General features: G+C 53.7%; 1 protein-coding gene across 4 annotated transcripts in view; it reads left to right on the top strand.

Moving 5' to 3' along the window:
- Window positions 1–1,343: 1,343 nt before the first annotated feature.
- The window catches only part of SLC6A20 (solute carrier family 6 member 20), a 30,933-nt gene continuing 19,355 nt past the window's right edge, over window positions 1,344–12,921 (top strand). For 3 of the 4 annotated variants that reach the window (XM_073901062.1, XM_025885571.2, XM_073901063.1), the window contains exon 1: window positions 1,344–1,593. In XM_073901062.1, the coding sequence (XP_073757163.1) occupies window positions 1,473–1,593 (121 nt within the window). In that variant the 5' untranslated portion in view covers window positions 1,344–1,472. Of the gene's footprint in view, window positions 1,594–2,951; window positions 3,145–9,596; window positions 9,716–12,921 lie in introns of those variants that run through there. The other variant, XM_073901061.1, reaches the window with a different exon arrangement.

Below are 12,921 nucleotides of genomic sequence, written 5' to 3'. Positions count from 1 at the left end.
TCCACCTTCCTTATCACTCTGCCCTTCCTGAGCCACCGGCCAGGCAGGGACTCAGGGGACTAAATTCATTTTGGCTTCAAGGAAGATTTCCACTAGCAACTCCACTTTTTCATCTCTTTTTAATTTTATTTATGTATCAAGCATTTTCTTAGCAGTTACGGTACCAGACACCGTTCAAGGTATATCATTATTATTAACTGATTTAGCGTGCTACCTTTTCCATTCACCCAGACCTCTGGGGACTCACACCAGTGGCCCCTTTATCGAGCACGTACTATGTGGCAGGTAGTAAGCTATCAGTTAATTCTCACATGAGCCCTTGGGAGGGGGGCTATGTTTGTTTCTATTACAAATTAGGCAACAGAGGCTCAGAGAGGCTCAGTGACTTGTCCAAGGTCGCACGGCTCAGTGGCAGAGCTGAGATCCAAAGCCAGCGCTTGGCCCTTCTCCAAAGTACCAGGCTTAGACAGGTCTAGTGACCGCCTTGAACGAAACAACCTTTCCAGACGGGTTTTTTTAGGCCTTAACTCCTGGATAATGAATCAGAATCTCTAGCCTTTAGACCCACCTGGGCAGTAGAGTACCCCACACAGCTGTTCAAAACTGGATTCCTGACCCCCACCCGGCACTACAGAGCCAGACTCCCTGCCCTGCACACACTAGGCAATTAGGGCCTGTCTGCCGATGGAGGGAAACCTGGCTGCCGCCATTGCTCTTCCTCCAAGAAGTATTTGTCTGCAAAGGAGTGGAGGCCCCGGAGAGTCCCCCTCTCCTTCCCTTCCTTTCTTCCAGTCTCTGGGCAAATGTCCTGGCTCCTCCTCTGGGAAGCCCTCCGGGACCACGCCAGCCTACCGCCACGATACTGCTCACCCTTTTGCTTTGCCTTAGTTGCCTTCCTCCGGTCTCAGTCTTTTATATGGACTAAAACGAACCACATGAAATTGTCCCTTCTGTAGGTCAACAGTAGTTGAAACTGGCTGGGGCCTTTTATCCCGGCCAATTTAAGCATTTCCCTCCCCGAAATGTCAGTTCCCGGAAGGGCTGGGGATGTGTGCGTGTGGCTCACAGCCCGTCCCCAGACGAAGCCCAGCACCCAGTAGGCACCCAGGAAACGATGGATAGGTGGCTGGGAGAACCCGACGGCTCCGAAGAGACGCGCAGCAACACCCCGGCCCGGCCGCGGAGCCGGAGAGCCCCGGGCGCCGCCCCGTGCCCTGCAGTCCCAGGCGCAATCCCGGGCGCCTCCCCGGCCGCGGCGGCCGGGCGGGGTGGGGCTCGCCGTCATCCATTTACCAGCCTCGCCCCTCCGGCGGGCGCGCGTTAATGAGATTAGCAATTAAAAAGCGAGCGAGCAGCCGCGGCCAAGGCGCGGGGCCACCCCCAGGCCGAGCGGGCAGGGACGCGCCGGGCAGCCGCGCTCCGAAGCAGCCCCGCGCGGCGCCCGAGGGGGAGCCGGCGCCCAGCTCGCGGCCATGGAGAAGGCGCGGCCGCTGTGGGCCAACCCGCTGCAGTTCGTCTTCGCCTGCATCTCGTACGCCGTGGGCCTGGGCAACGTGTGGCGCTTCCCCTACCTGTGCCAGATGTACGGCGGAGGTGAGTACGGTCCGCGCGGGGAGCACCGGCGCGGGTGCCCCGACTCCAGGCCGGTAAACTGAGGCTCGCCGCGAGCGAGGGGCACGGGGGTGCAGAGCCCGCCGTCTCGGACCCAGCACCTCCCGGTCCGCTGCCGAGCTGTTATCCAAACCCGCCCTACCGCGCCCTCTGCAAGCCCCCCCCCCCCCCCCCCCCCCGCCCCCTCTGCCCCCCCCCCCCCCTCCCCAGGGGCCGCTGAGTCCTCTCCGCACCCCCCGCTCTTGTGAGCCGAAGGAGGCTCTGGACGGTTTTCCCCCTGGGGCAAGAGTCTGACTTCTAGTGAGTAAAGCTGACATTTACGTGTAAAAAGTGAGCACGAAATGGTCTTGTTCAACAGAAACTCCTGCTACAGTTTTCAAATCCGAAACATATTCCCAGCAGTTCGGTTTGAAACCGGTTAAAAGGATCTTGAGCCAGTTCTTTGCATGTTTTATTAAAACATTGGTTTGGACTTGGAGTCACAGATAGCAGGAAAGGCAAATTATTCTATTTCTGTTTTGGGGGGTTTTCGTTTGTTTGTTTTGGTTTTACAAATGTTTCCCCTAAAGCATCAGGGCACACTCACTAGATAGACCCACCCACGCCCATCGCATTCCCTTAACGTGGCAGGGAGCTGGGGACACCTTCGTGACATGCGAGAGAGCCTCTGTGCAGGCCAGCCTGTCGTTTTGGAAGCCGGTGTGGCAAAGAGGGATTGAAGTCTCAGCGTGAAACAGAGTTTTCCTCCTTGGTTCCGTCTCTAGAATTCTACCGAAAGGAAATTATCAGAGGTCTGACCGAGGGTGGTGATGGAAGGACGGCCTCAATGTTTTAATAAGAGTGAAACGTTAGAAACTTCCCGAGCCCTCAACGAAAGGGGTTGGGTCAATAAGTTATGGAACATCCGTGCAGTGGGGCTCTTTGCAGCCGCTAAGATGGAGTTTTCAGAAACTTTCATAGGAGTTTTCTCCTGTCATTTATTCAGTGGAGGGAGGGGAAGTTAGATTCAAAACTGTGTAAAAGGGATGGTCTCAGTTATGTTTAAAAATATGCCAAGAAAAGAGAATGAGAAAAAAATACACCCAAATGTTAACAATAGTTATATCTCAGGGTGATTTTTCTTTGCCTTGGACCGTGTGTGGGGGTGGGGGGGTGGGGGGGAGAATGTCTTCTATAATCAGGAATGTTTTTTCACCATAAAGAACAATAAAAGATGTTAGACCAAAGTATTAAGATTTAACCCATTTAAGAAGGACCAAGACCTAAAGTCCTGCTCCCCCTTCCCCTCCCCCCACCTGCTCAAAAAAAAAAAAAAACTTGACAAAAGGTTACTTCTCTGATTCCTTCTTTTATTTGAAGGGCATTAATACATCATAATGATGGGAAGGGCAGGTGTTGCCATGTGTTGTAACGGCTTCATAACTGACTTTTGAAAGAACTGCTTGTCAGGATGAGATTTCCAGGTCGTTCTGTGCTCAGCACATCTACCCGCAATCCCTTTGTCCCGGCTGCGTTTTCCAGCCATCGGGCCAGGTGAGCCTCGCTGTCACATGACTGTGAATTCCTTGTTTCTAACAAAACACCATCCCCTGAATAGACTGCTGGTGACATGGGTCGGTCGGAGTAGTTCTGAAATAGAATACATGTAAGGAGTTGCTACGGGAACAGCAGGACCTTCAGGACCCAGAAAAGAAAAGAAGAAATCCTGTGTCCGGTACAGAGTGTACTTGGGCTGGCTGGCTGGCTGGCTGGCTGGGTGGAGAGGGATGGATGATGGCAGACAGGTGGGCAGACACCGAGGAGAGGCTGGATTGGTGGCTGGCTTGGTCCGGGGTGGGCAGATATAAGCGGGGCAGGTGGCACCCTCTTAAGCATCAAGTGTCTGCAGAATAAAGACCCAGCGGCTTATCCTGGCCCAGTAAGGGCTTCATCACCCGACACCTGCTCTTCTTTCCACCCCATTTCCCGCCACTCATCTTCCAGCCCCACCAAATGTTCTGGACTGTTCTGGACAGTTCCCTGTCAGCAAATGCCTACTGTCTGCCTCCACACTTTGCGCGAGCTATTTCCTCTACCTGGGAAGCTGTCCATAGCCTGGAGCCCTCCTTTCTCTGCCCCACCACCAGCCCCACTGGTGGGGCCCGAGGAGCACCAAAGAATATTTGTTGGATGGCTGAGCAGGCTCTGTCAGGAAAAGCACGGGGTACGTGAGGTGGGGATGCTGGTGGTTTTCCCCAAGGCTTTCCCTGTCCAGGGGTGGTCTATGTGGCCCGAAACCCAGGCCCTTTGCAGACCTATTCTTTACGTAAAGCTAAAGGGTAAACCCACCACATCATGAAAGAAAGCCTCCCGAGGAGTGTTTAACCTCCTTCTAAACAGCGCTGTGACCCACCGCCTCCAGACAACAAAGAGCTTGTTTATAAACTACCGAGCCAAGCTGTGCCAAAATACTTCCCAGAATAAAGCGGATTAGGGGTCCATGCTCCTTTCCACGGGGCTGGGCCTGTGACTGGGGAGGCTTGTGTCTTTCCTGCTGTCCAGGCCAGGCCCAGCCCGAGGAATGTTAATTCTGAAGATTACGTTTCGGGTACCAGCCACCTCTACAGCACGCTGGCGCTAGAGGAAAAAGAAAAGCCTGCCCAAAACCTCTTCTGGAACAAGGCAGCAGGTCTCGGCGACCGTGTCAGTATCTAAGGCAGTCTTGTTCTGGAAGAAATTCGGGATGCAAATGAGTGTGTGCGCCCGCGTAGAAAAGAAAGGCACCGGCAACTGCTTCCTATACAAATGTGCTCGAGTTATGGAAGAGACGCGGACCAATGGGGATAGTTGCCTGGCTGGTGGCAACGTGATGCTTTTCCTCCCAAGTTTTCTCACTGTGAAGGGGAGGAAGTCGGAGGACACCTGCCTGCATTGGTTCGATGACACTCGGACTGGATGTCCCACTTCCCCTCGAAGCCCCCTCTGCTCCTCTCTGGCGCTTAGAGCCTCGCGCCTCCAACCGTAGCCTTCCTTCCCAGGGAGCCTGATAAATGGCAGGTCTCGGGCCCCCGCCCCCAGAGATTCTGACTCAGACACCTGCCGTGAGGCAGGGGCAGGATCTGCCTTTCTAGCAAGGTCCTAAGTGGTGCTGCTGCTGCTGGTCCTTGGAGCTCACCTTAGACCGAGGTCAGGGTTATTCTCGGGCCGCCCCCCAGGCCACCCGCTGTGGGGAGCCAGGTAGCAGGGTGCTGGGAAAACGTCGAGCAGCCGGCTTTTGGTGGGAGAAGTGAGACCTAATTTGTGGCATCCGATGATTATCGCCATGTAAATACTCCCACCATGGCCAATTTCACACTGTAATGTCCTGGGACATGTCCCAAGGTGAGGTCCCGGGACGCGGGGCTGGCAGTGTGCACAGCCGGCTCTCGTGAGCTGCTCTGAGCTGGCCCCGCACCCCCAGTCATCCAGGCCAGTCTCCGGCCTGGGACCGAGCCACAGCAGCTCAGCGCGCGGATGGACAGGTGGGTGGCACCTACTGCTGCTCGCTGCACAGCGTGCGTGCACGCGCGCGGGCATGCAATGTGCTGCTGTGTTTCTACGGTTCTGCTGGGCGGGACGGAAACCTGAGGTTCAGAGGTTGTAGTGCATCGAGCCCATAAGGTTTCCACAGTCAGCTCTGGATGGTAGGTGAGAACATGTGCCCTGTGAGTCCCTCGAGCACACGTCTGGTGCTGCTGCTGGGGCTTCTAGAACAGGCGCGTCTGGGCTCCTAGCAGCAGGTCCTCGCCGTCCTCCTCGCAGCACCCCTGCAGTCGGTCCTGTCTGCCCCACTCAGGGATGGGAGACAAGTCCAGAGAAGAAAAGGGGGCTCCTGGAGGCGGAGCTGGGGCTCAGGCCGCTTCCGTGTGGGAGCCAGGCTCTCCCCAGACCCCCTGGTGTCAGGGTTTCCTGTTCTGATAAAGGCAAGACAGAAGCGACTGCTGCAGAGGCCCGGGCCTCCTCCCAGAATCGGACTTGCACTGGCTCAGGGCCCTTCCCCACACGGTCTGCTGTGACGCTCAACCACGGCTTCCCCTGCACACTGGAGGGGGGCTGGCCAAGCACCTGCTGTCTGCCGTGTCCACCCAGGAGAAGCCCTTGTCGCTTGTAGGCCAGCCCTCTCTCTGCCCCTGCCCTTCCCTCAAATGGCTGGTGGCCCCCCCTCTGCCGGGGGTACCCATGCTCCTCGCCCTCTCCAGGACACCTCCTCCTCTCTAAGTTAAAAGTGGCTCTAAAGCCACGTCTGACCATGCACAGCACCGTGGACTCTGACGCGGCTCATCCCCGTCCCCCTCGGTGGGGAGGAAAGGCCCCCAGCCAGGACGCTGCGTCCACCGGTCGGTGGGGAAGCCTCTACCCATCTGCACATTAGCATCCCCCGGGAGCTGGGCGATACGCTGATGTCTGGGTCCCACCCCCAAATCCTGAGTTGGTCTCACGAGTGACCTGACCAGTAGGCATTTTAAAGCTCCCCAGGGGATCCTGCTGTGCACCAGGGCTGAGAACCACCATCTTAGATCTTTTCCCAAACAGGCAGGAGCATAGAAAATTAAACCATCAACAATACAAACCTCTTAGGAGTTTAATTTCAGTCCTTCAACAAGCATGGATTGAGTATCTGCTGCTGGCCAGGGACAAAGATGGTCATCACCCCTGAGGATGCGACACCATGGAAAGGTCCCTTCCACGTGGAGGAGCAAGAGCATCCGCAGAGGGCTCTTTGGGAGGCTTGACTGAAGTGACTCAAGAGGGAGGACTAACCGCCCGAGAGAACCCAGGAAGGCTTCCGGCAGTAGTGGCATTCCATCTAGGCCCGGACAGATGAGTCTGAGCTCATCAGGTAGATTTAGGGACAAAATCATTCCGGGCAGAAGAAACCACGTGTGAAAACGACACAGAAGGATGTGCATCTGAGGGGAGTGGCTGGAAACTCTATGTGGCCAGGACGTCTGGGGTGGAGGGCAGGACCACGGCAGGAGGGCACGTGAGGAAGGGTCCAGCATGAATGCAAACCAAAGGGCCTTGACTTAGCAGGCGGGCAATATGGAAATTCACTGGGGCAGCGAAGCCAGGATTCCAGGCGGGGAAGCGGTGTCTTTAGAGCTTACAGAGCCGGGGGGCAAGACAGACGCCAGGACCACGTTCATTCACCAGGGTGGCTGGTGAAGTGATGCTGCTGGCCGAGGGGCTGGGCCAGGAGGGGGGGCGCCTATGGGACGGGCATCTGTAAGTTCTAGACCAAGGCGTCAGGCAGGGTAAGCGGGACTTTCATTTTTCTTACTTGGGTCTCTGTTCTTTGTTTCCAAAGGTTGACCGGAGTTGACTCCAAATAATAAACTTTTGGGGGAAAGTCTACATGAGGGGGGGGTGAATGAGGAGGGGGCAGGCAGTGGAAGGGGGTGCTGCAGAGTATAGGACACCGCTCCTCAAAGTGTGGTCCCCGGACCAGCAGCTTCCGCATCACCTGGGAACTTGGGATCTGTGCCCCTTAAACACACGCACACACACCGAAAAGAAGAAAACCAGGGTAAAAAGTCCCTGTGTGGTTTTGTCAAGACAGAGGTGTGGACATGGAAAGACAGCATGAGTCTGAAAGCCTGAGCAAACTTTCCCCTGAAAGTGGCCACATCTGGTTGTTTGGTCTCTTTGTGGGCCTCAAAGGACAGAGATTTGTGGAGATAAACTTCCTACAGAGAGGAATTTCTTTTTTTTTTTTTTTAAGATTTTATTTATTTATTTGACACAGAGAGAGAGAGAGAGAGAGAGAGAGAGCAAGGGCAGGAACACAAGCAGGGGGAGTGGGCGAGGGAGAAGCAGGCTTCCCGCCGAGCAGGGAGCCCGACGCGGGGCTCGATCTGAGGACCCCGGGATCATGACCTGAGCCGGAGGCGGACGCTTAACGACTGAGCCACCCAGGCGCCCCAAGAGGAATTTCTCTTGTAGGGAGCTTCTTGAGTGTAGCAAACAGATACAGTACTGGCTGCGATCATTAGAAAAATAAGTAGCAACATGCTCTTAGAATGACGTATTCGTGTGTGTGTGTTGGGAGTCATAAATGTAGTAATATGTGTTCGTGGTAGAAAATTTGGAAAATAGAGAAATACATAAAGAAATAAAATACAAAATCACCCCAATTCCAGTACCCAAAAAGTCATGACTGTTACGTTTTTGGTTTGTTTTTGTTTTTTTTTTGCCTAAAACAACTGGAGACGTATTTGTATGTAATTTCGTGTCTTGCTGATTTTACTTTCCCTGTGACAACGATCCTTTCCAAAATCATTTAATATTCTTTGAAGCTGTGAACTTACACGGCTCTTCGAGATTCCATTTACAGATGTAGCGTTAACTAATTTGCCCATTCTCCAGCGTGTTCTGGGACTTGATCTCACAAACCTTGCAGGCTATACGTCTAGGTCTTAAGTACATTCTCATCAGTTTTGCCTCGGACTAGTATGGCTCCCGGCATGCAGGGTGGAGACCCTTCCCCACTTCCCCTGCTGATTACAAACGTCTCGAGCCAGCTGTTGACCCACTGGAGGGTGCACCGGAGCTCCTGCTGGGAAGTCAGTCCTTTTTGCAGATATTAGCCCATTTGTCCTTGTGAATGGGCTGCTGGGGCTGCCCGATGGGCTGGCTGACAAGGTGAAACCCTCAGGGGTGGGCTTCCGTGGCGAGAGGGTCCAGGAGTCCCCCCCTGCTGGAAAAGGTTGCTCTGTGCCTCTCCTCCCCCCTTTCTCACAATGGGTGAGGCAGGGTGCCTCTCCTCCCCTCTTTGTCACAATATGACGCTCTGTCAGGTCAGCTGCAGACGGGGCTGAACGACCCGAGTGTTCTGCGGGGCAAATCCCGCAGACAGGGACACTCAGAGCTGCGCCTGCCCACCGCTTTGGCTGGTAGCTCACAAAACTTTCTTTTTTTTTTTTTTTTTTTTTGCTTACAGAACTTTTTAGAAAATGTTTATGTGGGACTAGTGAGCCCTTTCAGTGACATGGCCAGGGAAGCATCTGGTAGAATTTGTTGTTCCAGCTGCTGTGTCCACAGCCTTCTCTCCTGCTTGGTTCTTTCTAGAGACACAGGAGATGCGTGGGCTTGCCGTCTGTACCTCACCCTCTTGTCATTTCCGCTTTTTCCTCTTTCCCTGAGCTACAGGGCTAATTTTTTTACTTTTGACTTACAGCCTCCATGGGCTTTAAATTCATGTGCCATATTTTTTTTCTTTGTCTTCATAAAATCTCTGTTCTCTTTAAATTGTCCTTCTTCATTGCCTGATGCTGCTCCTTAAGCACAGTGTCCTCTTGACTCTTAGAGACCAGGTACTGGAAATTTGCTACAAATTTCTTCTGTTTGTCACAGCAAATTGATTTTGGAGGAAGACATTAGGGGGGACTCTGTCTTGATCTGTGGTGTATTATCCTAGGGCCAAATACTGCCTTCTGGGTGCTCATCCTTTCTGAGGGAGGTGCAGGCCAATACAGAATTGCCTAAGGTCCGTATTACCTAATGCAGTCACAAAATAAAGCTAGAGTTCAAAGGAACCTTCTATGAAATCTTATGGTTTTAGCAACCATGACGAACTTTCCCAGACCTCTCTGTCATCTCTCTCTGGTAAGAGCGTCACAAATTTCCCGCCCACATAGAACCACCATCAAAACCACTTACCCTCAAGTGGCCATTCAGCAAACACTCACTGAGCAAGCACCCACTCCATATCGGGCCCTGTGGTAGGAACTGGAGATTCAGCTGTGGGCCTGGCAGACCCCGTCTCCACACTCGGGAGCTGTTTAGGGAAGTAGGGGTGGACAGAGCAGTAGACAGTGAGCAAGGGGCTGTGAGGAGGGACACCCCAAATTAGCTTTGGGTGATCTGGAGAGGTTCCTAGAGGAAGCCATGTGTGTGGAAGGTCCTGTGAGCCTGAAGGATTCTGTCCTGCATCCACAAATATTCACTATGCTCTGCTCTCTGCCCAGGTCTGTTCCGAGCAGACCAGCAAACGAGAGCATCCATGCTAAGGGGACACAGACGCCAAATAGCTAAAATTACAGCATCATTTTACAGGAGTAACTGCTCGGAAGGAAGGCCCAGCGGGGTGAGAAGTTGGAGGGTCCCTCTAGCCTGGGGGCCGTGGTCACTAAGGCAGACCACAAAGGCCCCTCTGAGGGGAGCGGGTTTGGCAGAGAAATGAGAGAAGGGAGAAAGCATTCCAGGCAGAGGGAACAGCAAGGGCAAGTGTGCAGAGTCCGGACCAGCGGGAAGGGCCACGGGGCCGCAGTGGCCAGAGGGAGGCCACCAGCCTGGAGAGGAGAAGGGAGCCCTGGGTCTCAGAGCCTCAGAGGCCACAGGAGGGAGAGTGGGTGTTATTCTAGGTGTGAGGAGACCCAAAGAGGCTTTGACCAGGTGTGGGGGGGGGGGAGGCAGAGAGGGACACAATCGGACAATCAGCTGTCGGAGGGCAGTTGTTGGAGTGGACGGGGCCCAGAAGACCAGCCCCGAGGCACTGTGGTGGGCGCTGGAGAGGTGGCAGGGAGTAAGAGTTCCCCAGGCTCAGAGGTGTCTTTACATCCTTGGAATAGAAATGTCCTCTGTGACCGTAAACATGCCCCTGGCCCAGGGTCATGCAGATGCACACAGGCCCGCGCCACCCACACCCCCTGACCTATCTCGGCAGCCCAGAGCGCTCTAAAACTTAAGGACTTAGAAGGAATGATGGAATTAGAGGGTCACCCGTCGGGTGTCTCCCGCACGAATCCCCCGGGGCTGCCAAATCTAGGGGGCAGAGGTCTGATGGGAAACAGGAAGGCGACCTCGGCTCAAAATACCTCCCTGCAAAGTCACATCATCATTTCCAAGGGGCAAACCCGTAACTTTCCACAGAGAAACCTGGTCGATCCCCACCCCCACTTGACCAAATGAGCCAAGTGAACCCGGCCAAGAGCGGGTACAAATCTTTTGTACATTTTTTGAATGGGTTCTTCGTTAGCTCACTGTTGAGTTTTGAGCGTCCTTTATAAATTCTAGATACTGTCTTTGTCAGATACGTGTTTTGCAAATGTTTCTCCCAGTCTTTGGCTCGCCTCTTTAATTTTCCTAACCGTGTCTTTCACAGAAGACAATTTTAAAACAAAATCCGACTTTATTGATACCTTCTTTCCTAGATAGTACTTCTGATGTAAGTCAAGAAATCTTTGCCTAGCTTATGGTAACGTTTTTTCCCTGGGCTATCTTCTAGAAGTTTTATAGTTTGGAGTTGTGCATATAGGTCTGTGATCCATTTTGAGACATTTGGGGGGGCTGGTTCTATCATGTGAGATGTGGGTTGAGATTCATTTTTTCCTGCATGTGGGTGTTCAGTTGTTCTAACACCATTTGTTGAGAAAACGGTTGCAGAGCAGATTCACTGGGATCACGTGTTTGGATAGTTGGAGGATGGGAGGGGTGATAGAAATGTGTGAGGGGCAGGCCTCAAGAGCCCCCATGCCCTCGCCTGGGCACCAGGCCTTGGATTGCCAGTCTTCCCATGGGCAGTGGGCCATCAGGCAGGCCCTGCCAAAGAGAAAATCCTGCCATGGACCTTGCCAGGCCCCGTGTGGTTACTGTTTAACACCTTAGGTGAAAATGAGCTTTTCTTGTAACCACTGAGGGTTTGAATGTTGCTCCAAGCAGGTGGTACCCACACAACCTTGGTTGTTAGGTTTGTGGTGGGTGGGAGCCCCCAGCAGCCTGCCTCTTGGACTCCCTGCTCCAGGAAGAACCTGGAGAGATGCCAAAACATGTTTCTGCAGGGCAGGACAGGAGCCGGGCCTGGCAGAGGTCAGAGTCGTCGGAGCCGAGTCCAGAAGTGAGAGGGCGAGCACTTGTCCTAGGCCCCAGTGTGAGCAGGGAGGACGGAGCCGGGAATGCGAGGCCTGTGGTCCCGTGTGCACCGTCGGTGCATTTCTCCCGGTGATGGGACACGGCCCTGCTTGGTCTCTGCTCGGTCTTGGTGCCGCCCATCCTCCCCTTGGGATCCTGAGGAAAGAACCAAACACATGGGCCAGGCTTTGTCCCAACTGCTCTGTTTAGGATGGCCGGGAACTGGCCACGGCTTAGCGGCCAAGGATGGACGAAATGAGCCTGGGCGCGTTTTCCTAGTGGAACTCCGGGCAGCTGCTGGAAGGGTGATGCACACGTACGTGTTGTGGTCAGGAGAGGGTTTGTGAGATCTCGCCGGGGGAGAAAAGTGGGCTCTGGGGCCACACGTGCATACAGTGAAGGCATTGTTGTAAATATTAGCTGTTCATGGAAGCATCTATATTTCATTCTTTCCACTTTTGGAACCAGTTCCTTCTGTAACCAGCCTCTAATTCCCGCGGCTGTAGTGTCAGGGTTTTATTTTAATCAGGAGTCCTGCCCTCTTCTCCTTCTGGACCCTTTCTCAGGTCCACGGCCAAGGAGCCAGGAGCTGGGGGAGAGATGAGCAGGGCTTCAGACAAGGAGGGAAGGAGGGGCGGGGCTCACGGGAGAAGCAGCGGGGCAGCGCTCTGCAGGGCAGGGGTGGGGGGCGCCCCCAGCAGGTGTCAGCAGTGGGGAGGGCTTCCATAGCTCTAGCCACACTCCCGGGCTCCCCACTATCATCACAAGCACTTATCTGCAGATGGCTCCTCAGGAACCAGTGGGTTTTAAATATGTGTTAGTCATAGTACTCTTTATTAAAACAAAATTTTAGACTGAGGGCCACTGTACAAAACAGATACACATACAAGAGAGGTGCTCTGAAGACGAAGCATTATAACTCAGCTATAATTTATTTTTTAAAAGATTTATTTATTTATTTGAGAGAGAGAGTGCTCATACACATAGAGGGAGAGGGAAAGGGGGAAGGAAGGTGGTAGCCTAGGCCCTGTCTGTTGGGGACCCCTTGTCTCCCCACACATACACACCAACCCCCGCCTGTGCTATTGGTTACTACAACAGAAGATGGACTAGGGTTCTGGCAGAGGAGCTGGGGCAGCCGAGCCATCGAGGAAGGCACTCAAGGGGCTTGGGGCAGTGGCAATTTATCCCCTGGGATGGAAGGATTTAAACATTTTAACTAACAAGTCCGCATGTCATCCATGGATAGATGGATGAACAGATGGATGGATAAGTAGAAAGATGAAAAGATAGAAGGATGGATGGATGGTGGATGGATGGGTAGTTGGATGGTTGGATGGTTGGATGGATGGATGATGGATGAGTGGATGGTTGGATGGATGGGTGATGGATAGATAGGTGGATGGTGGGTGGATAGATGGTTGGATAGTGGATGGATGGGTA

Source organism: Callorhinus ursinus, unplaced genomic scaffold, assembly GCF_003265705.2.
Source record: "Callorhinus ursinus isolate GAN/ISIS: 27379988/994484 unplaced genomic scaffold, GSC_fseal_2.0 scaffold15, whole genome shotgun sequence".
Classification (NCBI taxonomy): Eukaryota; Metazoa; Chordata; class Mammalia; order Carnivora; family Otariidae; genus Callorhinus; species Callorhinus ursinus.
The sequence above is the reverse complement of the archived record's forward strand: the minus strand, read 5'-3'. Positions and strand labels throughout refer to the sequence as shown.